Here is a 20,397-nt window from a genome sequence, read left to right on the forward strand (position 1 = left end):
CCGAGGGGTGTATAGAGAGGGCATAAAAGGCAACAGGCATAAAAGCAAATACATTTAAACCAGATATAAGGAAAAATTGCACCATGAGGACAGTCAAGCTGTGGAACAGGTTGTCAAGAAGTTGGTCAGTCTCTGTTGTGGAAGGTCTTTAAGACCTGTCTGGCTAAAGTAACCTGTTTCACTAGTGCTGACCATGTTTTGTGCAGAATATTAGACTGGGAGAGTCCCTGGACTTCCAACTGGAATTATTCTGTGATTCTATGACACTAATTAAGGAAATGAAAACTCTCTAAGCCACCATAGCTAGATCCCACACAGCTCAGGAAAAAGGGAAAATATGGCAGCAAGGTGTGATCACACAGAGATAAGTTGCTGAAAGGGATTCTAGTGAATTTTTTATGACTAACAGGCTAAGCAAATATAACCTAAAGAAATGAAACTTCAGTGATTATGTTGTCCATCATTCATTTCCAATAATAAATTTTCTAGCCTTTTAGCCAATTTCAGCCAAATCTGAGAAGAAAGTCTCAGAGGTAATTGTGCTGTTATAGGATTTTGATAAATTGGTTGCTGGAGAGAAGGAATAACATTTTACTTGTTTTAACACTCCAAAAAGACGAGCAGAGGGTCCCTGAGTTCCATTTTGACTGGCAACTGTGTTACAGCTGCCCAGCTAATGCATGCACAGATGCAAAATAGAGGTATGCTTGGTATTCTATGGGAATTTTATCTGAATTTTTTGCTTTACTGTTTTTCAATCTTGGCACCCACTTCTTTTTAATTTTCTTGCTGTCATACAAGACTTGTGGACAGAAAGAGTAAATCAGATAATCTGACTAGAATTGAGGCTATACAATCTTACAGTGTTATCCTTATGTAGCCCTAATAGATAGAGAATTGCCTCAAGGTCTTAATGGAGTTATTATTAAACCCAATTTTCCTGAGTGATATCAGGCTTAATGATATAGGAGAACAGCAAAATAATTGTCACTCATTTTATTTTCGTGTAACTGCTGGAAGAAAATTTTCAACCTTACACTAAGAATTAATCTCTCTTTTACTAGAAAAGCAACTAGACACTTAAAATTACCAATCAGATGAAATAATGAAAGTCTAAGTTAGAAGAAACTGTATATTCCAGGAAAAAACACATAATATAACATTGGAAAAAACTACTTGCAGTGAATTTATGGCACAGTTCCCTGCAGAAGCCCAGAAGAAAGTGGTTAAGCATGTCTCAAACACCAATAGCCAGAAGGTCAGAGCCAACCAAGGGTTGTTGGTGAGAGCACACTGTGAGAAAGAACAGCATGTGGCTGAAGAAGGGGTCTGGCAGAGGTAGGGCAGTACTTTCATGGGACAATTGTCCTTGTTCTGGCTCCTGGAGCTAGGAACAACACAATACAGGGCAAGAACAGGAATGAGGTCAAGAAGATGGCGCGGACTGTTGACCAAAGGCCAGCCCAGTAGTCTTTATTCCCCAATCAAAAGTCCTAAAATCTCCCCCCAGACTCTCTGACCTATTTTCAGAGAGGTCTAGAAGAGCAAACTGAAGATGATAACTAATTTGCATAGAAAGCAAGAAACTTAGCTCCAGGGTGGGGAAAACTTAGTTTTAAAAAGGTGCCTCCACAAAGCCTGGGTGGCGCTTGCCCCATCAGCTGGATCCCTGTGGCCCTTTCTCTCTCTCTCTTTTTTTCTCCTTTTTCTCTCTCTCCCTCTCTTAAATTTCTCTCTCTCTCTTCTCTTTCACTTGACCCCTTAGTCAAAATCCACCACTGTTTATTTATACTATAACAGACTTATACCAATTTCCATAACGTGTATAATTTAGTAATAAAACTTTGTAAGTGTTTATGGCCCATCTGACTTTTTTTGTTCCTTTTTGAAATGGCATCTATAAATCTAGGGTACTCCCTTCCTGATAAGGATGGGAATGCCACAGTCCCTCCAAAATAACAGTAAATAGGAAACAGGTGTTTTGCCTACTTTTACAAAACATCCCTGCAATCCACTGCTTCAAGTTAAGAAGGGAGCTTTTTTCCTATGATAAACAATATTCACAGTTCCACAGACAAATAAAAATAAATAAATAAAATGCTAAATTAATCTCAAGGGTCAAAATTTTAGGGAGCAGAAACTACTCTATTAATGTGCAGTGTACCTAGTGCTATAAGAATTAGAAAAAGTAAACAGTTTTTGTCAGTTCCATAGCTGCAACATTCTGGATCACACCAGAAATATTAACTAGCTTTCACCAAAATCACTTCAAACATTGACTTGTCCATAAAAAAAAAAGAAAATTTCAAAGCTGACCATACCCCCTAAATTACTGAAGGTCACAAGACTGAACCTCGTAACCTCAAAATTATTAGTACCAGGGTCTGTGACTAACACAAAACTTGCTGCTTTCTACTCCAAACTTAATGTGTGTCTTCTTTGTCTGTTTGGCACACGAGGGTTTATGTAATATATATAATAAAAGAAAAAAGTTCCTTTCAAACTGCCTCGGAGGAAGCAAGAGAAAATTAGATTTATTAGATGATAGCAACAACATGTACTGAGAGCTGAGAAACAGCAGTGATGAAAACTGTATAAAACAGAAAACTGTAACTTCTGACTATAGCTACAGATGTTAAAAGACTAGGCTCCCTCTACTGCCAAAAATGCTTTCCTGGGAGGTACTTGCAGGGAGGTGTACACTGCACCATGGCAACTAGAGAGCAGCAATTCCTTAAAAAGCTTCAAGGGAATTCTGCAAAGGAGCTCACCTTAGTACATCCAATATGCATTGGACCTAATGGAAGTTCCTGCAATCTCATCCTTCATCCAGTGCACAGCTGACCCAGCTGAATATTCATCCAGCGAAAAAATTCTGGCACAGCACAATGTAATGATTCAATACCAACAGTGAAAATATACCTTATTTGTCAACACTTACAGAAGGTAATGGAAGTCACTGCAAATAAAGTTTTGGACCTGAGGATATCCTGCAGTTCTCTTAGGCTATATCTACATGGATGGATGCAGCTAAGCATGAATGAGCTCTGCCTGTGCTTTGAGATGGTTGGCTATAAATCAGGACTATCTGGGAGGTTACAGAGATGCAATTGTCCCTAAAGCAAGTATATCCTTCATTCCAGCTGTGTCTCATAGCTTATGACACTGCCCACCATGTCATATTTTTGTGTGTATCTGACATGAAGGCCCAAGACAGTTCATATCCAGATGGCTCAGAGTTTATTTGCTTCTGCCTGCAGTTCTCTTCATACATATTTGCATTCCCATAGTTCTACAGCCCACATATTCATGACTAAGCCATAACATTTCCCAGACATTTCAGTGAAAATCTTTGTTTGTACAGCAGAAAAAGGCTCTACAATAATTCCTGTATGAATGTGGTGCAGTTTTGTCACTGAGCATTTTACAGTAAAGTTATGCTAAGTTATGCTAATTGTCAGCCTTGAGGGTTGGAGATTTTAAAACATACAAGATTCTTTTTCATCTGAAACACTTTCACAGCACAAACACATGCAAGATTATCTCCTCTACTTATTAAAAGAAATTCTGAATTATTTTCACCTCATTTTACAATACAGGCACCTTGAATTCCCATAACATTTTCCTGTTTTAAACTCTTTAATTACAATATGACAGTGATTTAATAAACATAGCTCTTTTCCCCAAAGCTGCAGTGTTTTTTCTTATCCTGCCTCAAATTTGCTATTAAAGCTTAACAAATAATTTTAGATTTCACTTAAAGCAGTTCCATTTAGAAGATGATCTTATATATAGTGCCCCATGAAAAGAGACATTTTAATGGCCATATATAAGGTAAAATATTTTTCAACTTTGCTATAAATGTAATCTTTTTAGTTATAAACTAGGCCACACAAATATCTACATATATTTTGGGCTTCTTTACATTATAAACATTGACAGAAAGCCCTATCTAGATTGTCCATAATAAAACATTTATATGTTATATTACACCTGCTTTTTATACATTATTTTATACTTATTTGCTGGCAATTAAGTAACCAGTGAAACTTACCAATACATTAACTTGATGGTGCAATATTATGGGGGTAAATCAAGTGGCAAATTTGTTGCAAGAATTTGATTGTATAGCAACAACTGCTATGGAATGAATTTTTGTACAGTAAGCAGGGTATGGAAATAACAACTAATGTTGGCTGTAAGAGTCAAGCATTATAAGCTGCCCTTTTCAAAATCTAAATGAACAATTTGAGTCACTGTGAAAGAAAGGAAGGAAAAAAATCTACCTTGCATGTAAATAAGGCATGGTAACTATTTTGAGATTAACATTAGAAAGGAAATAATTTTCTTCTCACATTGGGGATGAACTAATCTGTTCTGGTTTTCACTTTCACCTTGAATCCTGAGCCAAGGGTAATTCTAATAACAAGACTTACAACCTCAACAGAAATATGTGAGCAGACATTTTTTCAGACGAGAACAGCTACTATTTCTCACTTTCTCTTAAAACACCTATGCCTTCCACTAGTTGCTCTTCTCCCAGTACTGAAACAAAGCCAGCTAACATTAATTTTTGTCATTCACTTTGTCAGAGGTAAAGCAAGTACAAAGAAATGCTGACTGGGCTTAGTGAAAGAGATATATAACAACACATTTAGATATAAATTAAACTGCATTGTTTTGTTATACTTTCTAGCTTAAGATTAATCTCCCCTAATTTTATCTATCCAAAAGTAATGTCTCTAGTCTTATCTTGTCTGGTCTCCCTGAAGAGTCAGAGACTCACAATATATAGTGCAGCAGTTACCTGTGAAAGGATTGCCTGGCAGGATTGGATTGAGAAAGAACACAAGCAAAATACTGTAAAATAGGTAACTAAAACCTGGATAGTTAAAGGTTGGTCACATGAAGGTTGGTCACAACAAAGGTTGGTCATATCTTCAATGACTTCACATTTACAGGCATTGTTAGTGCCTCAGATGGAAATTGGAAATCCACAACTGAGAAACTCTGGGAAGGAAAACATAAATAGCCTAAATGGCTCCCTAGTATATCTAATTAAAATTAAAAATCACCTACAATAATTCTATTTTGATGTTCCTTAATATAGATATGGTACTCAAGACTACAAACCCTTTTTCTTAAAAGTTCTAAATGTGCCCCTTTTATCTTTTGGTTTCAGTTTGGATTCTTTGAAAGGCTAAATAGTTGTATAATGAACAGTCACAAAGGGATTCAGACCTAAGCATGGTTTCATAGTGGAATGTTAATGACACATCTGTACAAAATTGACATGGGATGAATGAGAGAGCTGGACCACTCTGAAGTAAGAGGTGGAGGCCATGAAAGAAGGGCTGAGGTACCTAAATGTTTCTGGAAATCTATACTCAATAAAATAATTTCCTTAGTATTCTAACATCTGGGTTTGCGCTTGTCAGTTGCTTACAGATACTCCTCTGAGAAAATATCTCATACTATGAAAAGATAACTTTACTCTTAACGCATCACTTGGGCTGAATGCACATCTCAATACTGTATCTCTATAATTTCTACTAAGCAAGAAGAGCACAGAAGCTGGATCTGATTCAGATACCATAAACAGGAATGTCCTCAAGGCTTTCTTGTTCTGCAGTAATTCAGAACATAGGCAGGTTACTTACATTTGAAAAATTAATGTATTTGATTTCTTTTTTCTAATGTCTTGATCCATGGATCGGATTAGTTCTCAACTCAACAGAATATATCAATAAGGGATTATGACATCTGCTACTATGTGGTCATAAAAATATTACCACAAAATATTATTTCTCTGACAATAAATCAATTTTTAATGTATAATAAATGTTTTCCTTCACCCTTACCAAGAAAATCAAGAGCTAATTTAATGTTATTCAGAAAAAGTTGACAGTTGTGCTGTTACCCAAAAATGAAACTAATTCTTAGTATAAACCTATTAACTATTTTTAATGGTTTATTCTTATTACTATAAAAATTGCTAGTTGTCTGTGAATTTCATACAGCCTCAATGTATTTTTATTATCATTATTATGGATTTGCTATCTTTTCTTATAAAAGATTGGCATATCAATTTTTTCTACTTTTCAGAATTATCTAGAAGCACTTTCTAAAGATATCTGATATCAACTTCTCCACATTCTCTCACAACACTTAATTTTTAGTGGATTTGAGATTAATTAGATGTGCATTAATATAGTCAGTAATGTAGGCCCAGGAAGATAATTCTTAAATAAGACATGAAAAAGGCAAAAATTAGTTGACTAGCGCTTCAGTATTTTGCTTTTGAAATTATATTCATTTGAGTATTTTTCTAAATTTTCCTTCCCTGTATGTCTTCTTTTTTTCTTCTTTTTTAACATTCTCATCTGCAATTCCTAAAGAAATATTTTAAATTAACATCTATTCTGGACAAATTTGTTGCACTTCATGGATTCAGTGATTTCTGACAGTTTCAGTGCTCCCTTAATTTTAAGGAGCGCTTGTTTACAGAAGAAAGACATAAATATCATGGGAAGATGATATTCTGAAAAGACCAACAAGATCTTTTACAAGTGGCATGCTGATAGGATAAAAAGTTATATAAGACAGTAATTTAAAAGTCTATCTTCTATTGTGGTTTTTTTTTTCAAAAAAATTTTATGTTCTCATTTAAAAAATTATACGTTTTGATTTAATTGCTATATAGGGACCTGGTCTTAGTTTCACTTTCTAAATAATCATGATTAATACCAAAAAAACCCCAGTATTCAAGACTGTTGGAAAGAAGGAAGACTATTGTGAAATTCTGCTACAAGGACAGAAAAAGTTATGACATCTGAGTGATTATTCTTACTGGCACTGAAATCTTAGCTTTCAAAATTCAGATTCTATTATCTTAGTACAGCTGTTGGAAAGATAACATAAAAATTTAGTATCAAGCAAAGGTTGAAGTAATAAGCTAAATCATCAATTGCTCTTTAGCTCAAAAAAGACAAATCAGGCCACTGCTGTTTCCTGGAGTTTGTTTTGCACTCATAAAACTGAAACAAAGGAAACAAATGATGTAAGATGATGTCACTCCCATTTATCTGTTGGGATCACAATGAGTTACCATGTTCTGATATTATTTGGAATAGAAAAGAAAGTCACTCTTATCAAAGAACCATGCTTAGATACAGGCTTGACCTTAAAAATTAGTAGGTGAAGATTAGTCGTTCACTGTGTTTGTGAAAGAATAAAAAATTTGCATTCATCCTGGGTTTCTAAAGGCACTGGAAAGGTACTCCAGGATGACCACAGCATTTTTGATTATTTTTTTCTCCAGTGAAATATTGCCTGTTATATTACACTAAGTACAATATGAACACTTATTTAAATATGGGAAATATGATAAAGTAAAAGTGTGAAATAAGATTTCAAAACTGTAGAACTGCATTTGTAAAGCTATTTGAGCGCTTACCATCCATAGTTTACTTCTGTCAAACTGGTGCAAGCTCTGCTATAAAACAAACTGAAAATCTATTTTGATTTCTAATTAAAAGGAACTCACTCTAGAGTTAATTAAATAGTATTTAGATATGAATCAGGACTTCAAGGAAATCAATTTCACACAAAAAAATGCAACATGAAGATTCCTAATGGCTTCTATAACATTTAGAGTAAGCTCTCTGCTAGTAACTACAGTGGTAAGGAAAGATGTTTGTTCTTCCATCTGTCATGGTAATAGTTGACTTTTCATTTATTAAAACAATAATTTCCATGTTATTACAAGCCTTTGATTTCATAAAACCAATATTCAGAAATGAACACAGTCCCAGTATATTTGTTCCCGGTACCTTTCAAGCATGGAATACTCACATTCACTTAGACACGCTCCCTTTGAAGAAAGACAGCTCCAATAATAATTCCAAACCTGTCCTTCAGCATCATCATCAATAGCATATCTCCTAAACACAGCTTCATCCATGTCCCAAGGGCAGAGTTACACTGATACTTTCACCCCTTACAGGAACAAACTGCCAGAAGTAAAATGCTAAAGGCCATATTGTCTTCTTTCACCTCATCGCTTGGATTTCTGTGCAGTCCAAATGCCTCTCAAAGAACAGCAGAAGCTATAGGGACCATCTAGAGTTCAAACAAAACCTCTTTAAGGCTGACACTAAACCCAAAATATTAAAAAGGAAAATAAAGTGTGTGAATCAGAGAGCAGTCAAGCTTATCATCACCTTGAGCTGCTGCCCATCATACTGAACCAGGGTAAGTGCCCCGGGCAGAGGCCAGCTAGACAGTAATCATACTTTACAGTTCTCCACTGCCTTTATATGATGACCTCAAAATACTTGACAAACACTAATTCATTTCACCTCACAAGACTTCTGCTGCTGGCTAAATGCCACTGCAGCCTAAATAACGAATAATTGAGTGTCAGTGATCATAGTCCAAGCCTTCAACTAACTAAATTGCTGTCCTTGCTGTGCACAAGTGGCAGAAAATGCATATGAGGGGATTCCAAAGGTTTCCCAAAGATTGGTCTACTAAAACAGTAACAGGCTGGGAAAAGCCAGTCTCTAGGGAAAGGAGATTCCAAAGGTTTCTCAGAGCTTGGTGTACTAAACCAGTAAGACTTTGGGCAAAGCCAGTCTCTGGGAAAAGCTCAACAGCAAATATCTCCTGGTCTTATTTTCTGTGTGAGCAGATTTTCTTCAACATTTTTTCTAACATATCCTTAATTTCTGTACATGGCATCATGACTTAGAAGGAATTTTCTTACCACACCAGAACAGGACTTGCTATTTGAAAAAATCAAAACCAACAAAACAATGGGCAAAGAAGAATTTGTAAACTTTACCACACCATAAATCTGTCTCAGTTTCTTACACCTTAAATGTTGAGACAAAGCAGAGATGACACAAAGATTACTGGCTTAGATTTTTTACTATTTATCTCTCTGATTATTATTATTTTTTAAGCTTTACTTTCCTCTCTATCCAGCAATCTAAAATCAAATCTAGTGACTGGCTGACAGTGGAAATAATGTTTCTAGGAATCTGCAAAGTGACAGCTGTTTACCAATATTTCTAAAGAAAACATAGAAGTTACCAAGGATTGGATTGTAGAGCAAAGCTGGCACAGGCTAAACCCACATGAAGTATTTTTTTTCTTCCAGTAACTACTTACACATTTAGAATCATGTCTCATTCTATCACTAACGTAATAATTTGCACATAAAGCTAATTTGTTGTATAGTAATGACAATGTTTTTTACAACATTTTCTTAGATAAATGATATTTCAAAACATATGTGTAGTGCAAAACATGATATTCTATCAAATATCAATGTATTGTCTTTTGAGGTGGCATAGCAAATGAAACTTTTAATGTCAACTTTTCAGCATTGACTGAAGAGCCAAAGAGCCAATTTTGTAGAACTACTATGAATGGAAAGCTTCAATGAATGGAACTATTGATATATATAAAATGATTTTCATTATCAGATTAATGCCATTCATTCTCAGAAGAATCATCAAGGATTTTTCTGTGGTAATTCAATAAATTCTTGAAACTATGACTTTTTAATCTAAGGCAAAGATATTTGTTAACTCTTAAGTACTCATGCTGGAAAAAAAATATATCCCATAAATCATAACAACTTATGTAGCATTACCAGTTCAATGGTCCAATGCAAGTGATAGCTGGTCAAAATATTTTCATATATTCAGTCTTACAAAAAAGTTCACAAATTAAACTACAATTCCATATAGATGTTCTATGCTTAGTTAGAAGAAAGTATTGTTTGTGACAAAAAGAAGCAAAAAACCAATCATCAACAATAGACCAAATACTGAAGAAAGCCATCAGAAAGAGTAAGTTTTAAAAGTCACTTACGCCTGTCGGTCCCTGTACATCTTGTTAACTTTCTCCCATTCAAAATTAAGTTGAGTCAGCTTTTCTTGTATATTTGCTGCTTCCTTTGGTGTAACATTTTTCAAAGCTGGTGTCTTCTTGTTGTTAATAATTTCTACATGACCTTGCAGTCTCCCCAGGCTATCCTTAATGCTCTGTAATATCAAGATTTTAAAAAATAAAACATTGTTTTTATAAATAAAAAGTAACTGTTCATAAAAAAGAGAAATTGGTACAAAATGCTAATTAAACCATAACATTGATAATAGGAGTAATTTCACAATAACCTGGTATAATAATTGAATGTCCATCCTTTCTTTGAAGACTGAATGAAATGGATCTGGAGGAAGTTGATGGTTGGAGGGGAAACTAAGTGCTATTTGCTCAAAAGTTCTGCATGTCAGTATTTACGTCTCCTGACCTGACAAAATCAGTCGTAATTTTTTAACTAATCAAAGTTATTACACTGTATTTACTATTTTGTAAAATATAAGACTTGAAGTCCTTAGGTAAATGTGAAGGCAATGCATTGAAATAATTGTATAAAAAAACACCCTGCAAAAACAAAGAAAAAATACTCTGGGTTCCCTGAGTTCCGGGAGTTCTAGCACTGTAATATGCTACTTGTTGGGCGGGCGGGGAAAAGTACATTCCATAACATCCCCCATATGAATAATAATTTGAATTTTTAGGTCTTGAGAAACATGACTTACATTAAGCAGACTAAATGAATATTTATAAATCAAAAGGGAATGGTAGATGCCTTGTCTCTGGAATGAGTCACAATAAGAAACATGTTTCCTCCTTGTCAGCAATCTATCATGTGGAGGGAAAGCTGGCTGGGTCTGTGTCATTACTCAACAATTCTCATTTGACTTTCCCAGAAAAATGTCTCACACTCTCTGTTCCTTACTCAGGTCTACTTAAATCTTTGTTTTACACACTCAGGGCATGGATAATTCAGATATTCAATGTTACTAATCTGAATGTAAGAAATATCAGATGATAAAAACATAAAATGCCTCTAAATGTTCCAAGATATATTCCATTAACATAAAGGAGGCAGCATCTTCACAAAACCTCATCCCTGACTAAAAAATTGCACATTTAAAGAACAGGAGAGACTTCAATTGAAATGTTACAAGCTGCCAGGACATACTTAAGCACCTGAGTGAAGTGGCCTTCTCAGTAAGTCTGAATATCAGCTCACCTGAGCCACACAAGACGGCACTTTGTGGGTTCAACATGTGTAAGTAACCAAATGAAGATTAATATATGTGCCTATGTATATTTACATTTCAGGTTTTTTCAACCAAGTAGATAAATTTTCTAAATATTAAAAATAGATGAAATGCATCTAAGCACTTCAGAATTGGTAAGTGATATATCTCTTATGTTTAAAATTAGTGGTCTATGACAAAGGTATCAAATTTCTAAGTCAGAATTTTGCCAGTCTGTTTTTTAAAGCAGAGCTGCTACAGAAAGAACAAGATAATACAGCTGATGTGCTGTAAAGGAGTATAAGAATGTCCATAAAAAAATAAAAGAGAGACTATGTATATATATACATGTACAAATATACTCATGTATCTGAAACAAATTCCCCATCTATCTTTCATGTTGAAGAGAAAAATCTGCAAGCAGTTTTCAACGATGCCTTGGGAGGTTTTGTAACGTGTTTAACAGAAGCAAACAAAGCTAATTTTTTAGAAAAAAAATAGGATAACAGAAAATCATTAGCAGCTGAAGTGACAGTAGCCTTTAGGGACTGATCCATCTCACTGCTCTTAAAAAAGAAATCCAAGTGCTAGAGACTCAAGCCCCAGTTCATTTTCACTACCTGGAATTTGTCTTTATCTGCCAGAGAAAGACAACTTCCTGTAAAAATGCAGTTCCTTGGCTATTTGTGTACAAATCTGTCACCTAGCACAGTGTTACTGACAGATCTATTTGGAGAGTGCATGTGAGCACACTCAGTTCTAAGTTATGGGTAATTGGGTTCTATTGAGCTACAGCAGAAAAATCACTCTGAATTTCATATTATGTGATTATTCTTGATAAGAATCACTTAGTAGACATCAAATATATATTCCACTGTGTAAGATTAAAAGTACATTTTTTTTGACATTCTGAAATTTTGTAGAATGATAATTTATAATTATATGTATAGCAGATCTTTTTACAATATTTCATGCTTTTTCTACTAACATGAAATCCAGTAACAGCACAGTTGTTAGCAAGCATGGATGGCTGGAAAAATTCCACAAATAATTGCAGTTTAAAAATCTGTATAGAATTATGATTAACAATATCTAGTGTAGGTATGACTGACTTCATAAACCATTTTGAAAGAGGATTCTTGCTGCCAGAATCCTGGATATGTGATGTGTCCAATGAATTCCTATTTCTGAAATACGACATAGTAGAAAACAGTGCAAAAAACCTGCTCTATCTGTCAGTCGATGAAGGATTACCAAAGGAAAAAAAAAGGAGAAAAGATGAATCAGAGCATTAAAATATCTACATTTAAAAAACAACAGAGAAACCAACCCAATTTTCAATGAAGTAAATAAAATGCATATGGGAAATACAGAAGATGAACTAGAAGCAGAATTATTAGAGAAATTATGTATGATATATATTTGTCTTACATATATAAGAAATCTCTTCCTCAGAGCCAGATGGCTTTCCATATTAAAACTATGACATCATTAAAAATATGATAGCTAAGTGTATAATCATATTCTACAATAAGATGTTCCTGCCAAAATTAAGAATATTTAAAAAAAAAAAAAAGTCACTACAGGCCCTACTGCAGATCTCCCGTAAAATTATATAATGCAAGTAACCTCAGGAAATAAGTTTTGAATTCAAATTAATAGAATTAAGTAATGAATAGGCATAACTATGCCATGTCTGTGAGAGCGATCCTGAAAAATTCTACTAACAAAATTTTCACACACAGTTATAAATTAGATTTCTTAAATTCCAGGTATACTCTTTCATTTTGATGCACTTCTCCTATGTGCTAGCAAAGATAAATATGGATTAGTTTTATTCTCCGGTTAATCAGTATATTTAATACAGTGTATACATTTCCCACTAAATAAATTGGAGCTTGAACAAGTCAAGTAGCTTGCATGAGATAATCATCACACAGGAAAACTTTGTCTCAGTATGAACAACATAACCCTAGTAAGTAGAATATATGCAAAATTTTACAGTGATTTAACTTTTAGGAAAACATTTGAAACATCAGTTGCAAAGAAGGATAATTTGCTAAAATCTGAAAGCATTTTAACCCTATTTTTTTTTCATGCAATTGAATCCATTGTAATCATAATCAATTCTACACAGGTAGCTCAAAGATTGTGAACTCCATCAATATGAACATCATCAGTAGCAGGCAGAAATAATGTCTGTGCTTATAACAACAGTGGTCCTGTTTTGAGAATATATCAGGCCAACTTTAAAAATCCATCAATCTATGAACCACAATTTTCTGTACAATCAACTCAAGCTTCATCTTTGACAGAACTGTAATATTTAAATTGTAAGTAAAGTACTGTCAGCACAGTGATAAAGAAAAGCTGAGATGCTATATGTCATAATACTTGAAAGAACTTGTAACGGGATGATGAAAACCTTGCAATGCTCACTTTATGAGACAAAGTGACAAGACTTGGTTTCTCTATCTGACTTTTCCACTCCCCAAAGCTTAAAATGAAGAGAAAAACGTTCCTATGAGCTGGTTTCAGCAGATACCCTAAATGTGCTCGTTAAAGTATTACAGTTTAGTAAATGTTAAAAGCTACCAGATTTTTGCTACAAAACCTCATATTTTACTATTTCACATGACTTTAATATAAAAAGTCAGTGCTATGACAATTGATATAAGCAATTTCTTATTTGTATTCAATATTTATCCTATTTGATAATGGGCAATCATGTTTAAGTCTTACTAAACATATTTACTCTGGAGGAAATGTTCAAAGCTGTTACCACTGATTCTTGTAAATAAACTTATTTTTCCTTTCATGGATTAATTAAAATGGATTCTTTCTGAATGGGAGTGAAAAAAGTCAAAAGCTCAGTTTTAAAACACAGAGCTATTCATGACAGTTCTGTAATTTGATTCATGCAAATCTGTCAGAGAAAAAAAATCAACGACAATTTAATTTCAAACCTTTCCCAACCAGCTGCTGAACAATTTATGCACTACTTTTCTATTTTTACTGCAGGATAATGACAATGATGGATGCTTTTCCTTGGAAATAAATATTCATTAAGCAGGCTCAGATCAAACCTATACCCTTCCAAAAGCCCACGAATGTGCAAGACCCGTTTGCCTCTTCTAAGAGATTTATTTTGCAGGAAGATGGAACTGTGCCCACAAATGCATCTCATAACAATTTAATAGTTCAGTTAAATTAAACCTATGGTAGTACTTACTTGTAACATCAGTAATCAATATTATTAAAGTTGGTGTCAACTCCAATAATACCAAATGTATGTGGGTGAACAACAGATTACTTACGGATATAAATCAGATGAAGCTAGCTCAAATGTAAAGCACTGAGAACTAAGGAACTAAGAACTAAAGGAACTAATTTCCCAGTAAACTTCCTGAGGTTTCTCCATCCTCTGTTTCTCCATCCAATCTATTAGTGAACTGAAGTTCATCAGCAAGGATCAAATAGGCACTCATTAGCCATGATTTACATAGTATATGACTTTTTTGCTGTTTTTTGTTTGTTTTCTGTGCAGAAGAGATTGTTTAAAATGAAGAATGACAATTAGATTGGCATGTTTTGTGCTTCAGTACTCAGACTGGCTTTAATTTATAATTTACTGGTACTAAATCAGAAGTGGTAAAAGAAACAGCCTACTGGTATTTGACATCTGTTGATTGACATCCTATTACCAGTTCTGTGCTTCCTTTGATCCGACACTCCACTGTTGTGCTTCACTACCCAACTCTACTGCCTTGCTAGAAAACTGAAAACATCCTAATTTTCACAAGATGGTAAGAATATTTGTGTGTGTGCGCATGTGTGTGTGCACACAAATGCCTAAAATATATATCTATGAATGTATAAGAATTATAAACAGATGTGATTTTACAGAAGCTAACAGCAGCATATGGATGTGGTTTTTTTACATATCCTCTGACATGGAAAGAGATAAATGAGCTCCCACAGAGGAAAATTCAGAGCATATAGCCAGAGCCACTGCCCTGATTCTCCCTCTAAGCTTCTTTCTTATAGCTGACTGTAGGCAAATTCAAGCCTCTTTAGGCTAATATTCACTTCTTTTTAAAAAAAAAACTTTCCTCTTCCTAAATAATCACAGAAAAATGGAAATATAGTCTTCTCTTCATGCTGGATGACAATTTGGAATTACTGTAATTATCTACAGCACTTGAGCACAATTTTTTACAAGGCTTTCCTCACACAAACATTATTCTGCGAAAGCTGATAACTCATTCATCTACTTAGGCTTACAACTTTAATCTCATTCTCTTCTTATGTCAATTCTGTGTTGAAAAAATTCCACCAGTTTCAAAGGACTTCAGTGTAGCAAGCATTGAACAAACCAGGCAGTAATATTTCAAGCATTGAAGAAACTGCACAGTAATATTTAAAGTCATACTAGCAATACTGAATTTTCTTTCTTTAAACTACGTTATCTACTTATTGGAGAATATTTTCTGTTTTGCTTACTAAACGGAAATAACTACATGGAGTACAGACCCAATAAGACCTCAAGATATTTTGGTCTAACATGGTATGAAACAGCTAAATTTTACTTGTATTTGTTCCTGTGCAAATAGGAATAATTTTAGAAATCATACACTAAAAGAAAACAGCCAAGATTGGGTGTTTTCAGGGTTACTTAGTAATTACTTTTACTTACCAATCACAGAATCACAAAATCACTTCACCACAATACTTACTTACAATCACAGAATCACAAAATCACTTCACCACTAGGAGAGGAGCTCACTTGGTCAGAGCATGGTGCTACTAACACCAAAATTGTGCGTTCAGTCCCTGCATGGGCTTAAGAGGTGGACTTCATGACCCTTGTGGCTCCCTTTCAACTCAGAACATTCTGTGATTTAGATTGGAAAAGCTCTAAATCAAGTCCAGCCATGAACCCAGCACTTCCAAGTCCATCACTGAACCATGTCCACAAGTGCTACACCTGCATATCTCCTAAATACCTCTAGGGATGGTAACTCAGCCACTTCCCTGGGCAGCCTGTTCCAGTGCTTAAAAACCATTTCAATGAAGATTTTTTTTTCCATTAGACACACACAAAGAAACCTTTAAACACAAATTCTATCTTTAAATATACTGTGCCTCTCCATCCTTTCTCTCCTATTCAAGGACTTAATATGCAGATACCATAACGCTCTTGCCCTCCAAATACAGTTAAACAGGTAAAAATAAATGAACACTTCCGATTTTTTCATATTTTACCCCAATGTGCCCCCAAATACAAACATCCATATATGCACACATCACAGAGATGGGCTTAGAACTTGTAAAACAGACGTCTCAGAATGAGCACAAGCTGCCAACATACAGAAGACCCATAATGACACAATATAATAATTGCTAGGAAAATCTTTCCATCTTACCTTGAGACACTCTTCTTGTTTGAAGAGGTCCTCACAGTCCTTAGCCTGCAGAACAGGAGAATTAAGGCGCTCTTCCACTTCAGACAAGGCTTGCAGAAGGTGAAGGATCTCTGCCAGGTATGTAGAAGGCACATGAGTGGTTTCCACAGTCCTAGTTTCAGTCATCACAAAAGTTGTATCTTCACGAACTGTTTGCTAGTACAGATATACAACAGAATGCTTCCTTTAGTTTCTTAACACCAGACAAAATTGCAACAATGCATTTCCAGTTCACAACCCAGAAACAAAAAATCAAAAGTAATTTCCAAGGACAAATGCAGGAAATAGCTAAGGTTTCTGACACAGATAACTCATGTTCCTTGTGTGTTTGAAATGGTGGGTACTGAAATTAAGCCATGCAAGAGTGTACAAGCTTTTTTTCTACTCTCCAAAGGAATGCAGAGAGGAAATGCAAGAGTATGCTGAGATTTTAGTGCTTGCCCTTTAATTTTATATCACCACACCTCTTAAAAATCTGTCCTTCATTAAGAGATTTCATGCATGCCAAGTCTAAAATAATAAATAATTTCAAGGTATCAAGTAAAATAATTACTTGTATAATAGACAGAATTCCTTAAATAAAATGCAACATACAGCAAATATGCCAACTCTATACTTCCAACTGTATCAAAAATTTGTTCTTTAATCTAGCAAGTATAATTTGGAAGTTTCTGATTTGAATGGTCTTTAATGCATTCTTAATTCTAAAAGAAAACTCAGCAACACATCATCTCTTCATGAAGTTAGGATTTCTTTTTTGGTTTTCGTTTTTTTTGTTTTTGTTTTTGTTTTTTTTATATGGAAAAATATGAAATAGACACCCTATTCTGGAAGCACATGCATACACCAAATGTAAAGACATCCCAGAATGTTTGCGTTCCAAGAAAACACTTAATTGGTTGATGGCATTTGAAAAGATACTGCCATATAAGGTGACAAAAAAGTGGCTGTGTATATAAACTCTCTATATTTCCCATTTGATTTGTAAAAGAATCATAGATAAAAATGTAATACCAAAAGTGTTCTTTGGAGCAGGGAAACCTCTGATTGCTCCTTTTCACTAAACTTCAAATACTAAATCACCTGCATGCCCATTAAAAAAGGGATAGTTTAAGATATCAATTATTTGTGGTTTCACAAGCATAAATTTGCTCATGGATTCCTATTGTGGGACCAAAATCCTTTGTGTTTGATGTCTGTCTTCTCAAAAATATAAACTTTAATTACTGTCGACCTCAAAGAAGTGTACAAGTATTTGTTGGTAAATGTTCAAAAATTCTGTTATTTAGATTTGGAGCCATTTATGTAAAAGACCAATAAAAGATCAATGGTCCTGAAGAAAACAATATCATTATTTAGCTACTCATTATGCAAAAGAAAACAAATATAAGCACACACTACCTCAGCAAGGTGTCTCATTTTAATTCAGGGCATATTTCTCTCTTCAGTTACCGAGCTGAGTCATCTGGTTCTTCAATTTTCTTTAGAGTCTTAAAATATGCATATACACACTCTAGAAGATGTATGCATACCACATATAAAGCCCATAAAGTTATCTGTAGACTTGTGCTATTCTGTTGAATTTCTTATGCAAATGTAATTGCTTTGCTTACACTTTTCTCACTAAATGACTTTCTCAGTACATCTGCTAACTCTGAAACCTTTCTAATTACCATATCACTGCTATAATTTTTATTATTTAAAATAAGTTGCTTTGAAAAAATTGTGCTTGTCCCCCATATGTTTCATGAATCACAGGCCCTGTAAAAATAACAGTTTACTCTGGTAAACCTAAAGGAAGAGCTGTCCCATTTGATTAGAAAATGGGTGAATCTCAACAGGCCACCAAGACCTGCATGCAGCAATATATATTTTAATTCTTCAAGACTACACTGAAACACTTCTACATGCAGCAATATATATATTTTAGTTCCTCAAAACTACACTGAAACACTTCTACATGTAGCAATGAATGTCAGACCTACATAAGGAATATTTTGACTGTATTTGTATTTTTCTTTTTGACTTGACAGAATATTTCTAGTCACAGTAATGAAAAGAGCATGCTAAGTGTGCCAGCGCTTCCACTCAAAAAAAGGTCACACGAATATGTGAAGCAGCATACAAAATACAATTTGATTCAATAGTTGTATGAGATTAGCCTACTCTTTTCAGCCCAAATTTAGGCCAATAAGGATATACACACATATATGCACATGCATCTATTTAGATAAAATAAAATCTGTGTCTTCTCACTCTAAACTATTCCTGAAACTACAAAAAAGTCAAGCAGAAATTGGATGTTTAAGCATTTCATGGTTATCACACAATTATTTATAGTGGCAAAATCAGGTACTTTTCAATCATTGTTATGAAGAAAAATGGGATATTTGCAACCATATATTCACACTGCCCTTACAGGAAACTTTAAATATTCCTCATAGTTGGATGATTACTTGCATAGTTTTACTGTTTATATTGTTGGTTAAACTGTAAAACACTACAATCAGAGAAATAAATAAATAAAAAATAAATAAACTAAAGGATAGATTTATAAAAGTAGACATCTACCAGAACATGCCCTCATATTTTGGTACATTATTAAAAAAAAATCACAGTCAAAATAAATTAGTTTCTGAATAGTATTTTTAAAAGAGTTGAAAATTTGATACTACTTTAGAAATCAAGGATTAGGTATCTTTATCTTTATTGGGGTTTTCAACAGGTCACAGGACTTTCTTTCCTTCTATTTTTCCTTCGTTTAAAGTATCATGATAGAACCCAGAGCAGAAGCTGCCATCTTGCACCAATAATGGAGGGTAGGCAGGTGCAGAACTGACAACTTTTAATCAGCAAAGAGAAGCATTTTTAGATTGCCCCAATGTTCCCTGGAATTGCCTGATATTAGACAATAAAGCAGGCAGAGTCCTTCCTAGACAAGCATTTTACTAGAAATTCAAAGCTGAAACTGAGTCATATCTTAACACTGTAGTGAGAAAAAAAAACCCAACAAACAAACCTTACAAAAGGAGATCACAGCAGCTGGGAGCAACTACTAGTAAAATAACATTAATTCAGTACAGATATATGTAATTGATAATGCCAAAATGGCTCATCAGAACCATGCTAGGTTAAGATTTTATAAGGATTAAAAATTAATAGGAAAGTGGAAATTAAAGATATAGATAACCATTTAAGAATGGGTTTGGATAAGTTGAATCTGTTATAATGGCAGAATGTATTACAGTTACTTAAAAATACTTAAATTAGTATTTAAAAAAAATAGATATAGTACAACATACATTTAAACTATAAATAAACTGTTAAGTGATTGGGAAATGCTGAGGTAACTGGCCATTTCCTATATTACTATTTTTGTAGAATACAATTTTAGTGATTTTGTTTTTCCTTGATTGCTAGTGATTTAATGATTCAAAGATTATTTTTTGTCTCTGAAAGAACAACTTATTTTGTGTAAGATTCAAAATTTCATGCAATGTTTGTTATCAAGCATCATCATGTCTTGAATAGTAAATTGAATTTTCTTCACCATCATTACACAATTTCAATTAAGGGACACAGTCCTTCCATACACATGACTCCACTAAAACTGATTTTATTGATAGTTACCATGCCCCAGCAGGTGCAACAAAACTGTAAGAAACAAATGCATTATCTGACCCGTAAAGAGAAGGCCAATAAGCAAAACCAAAACAAACCAACCAAACAAAATTACAACAAAACTCAACAAAAAAGTACTGGAATAATGCAGGTTTTGCCAAGAAATTCACATACCTTCCCCACAGAAACAC

The 20,397-nt window shown here is 34.2% G+C and overlaps 1 protein-coding gene across 1 annotated transcript in view; it reads right to left on the reverse strand.

Annotated features, from left to right (window-relative positions):
- LOC102031458 (dystrophin) overlaps nt 1–20,397 on the reverse strand; it is a gene marked incomplete at its 3' end in the record, with an annotated part of 438,907 nt that overhangs the window by 19,918 nt on the left and 398,592 nt on the right. The window contains exons 42-43 of the mRNA XM_005424869.2: nt 16,547–16,741; nt 9,883–10,055 (exon numbers count right to left, since the gene is read on the reverse strand). Of these exons, the coding sequence (XP_005424926.1) occupies nt 9,883–10,055; nt 16,547–16,741 (368 nt within the window). The remainder of the gene's footprint in view (nt 1–9,882; nt 10,056–16,546; nt 16,742–20,397) is intronic.

The sequence above is a fragment of the Geospiza fortis genome, unplaced genomic scaffold (genome assembly GCF_000277835.1).
Source record: "Geospiza fortis unplaced genomic scaffold, GeoFor_1.0 scaffold20, whole genome shotgun sequence".
Lineage (NCBI taxonomy): Eukaryota > Metazoa > Chordata > Aves > Passeriformes > Thraupidae > Geospiza > Geospiza fortis.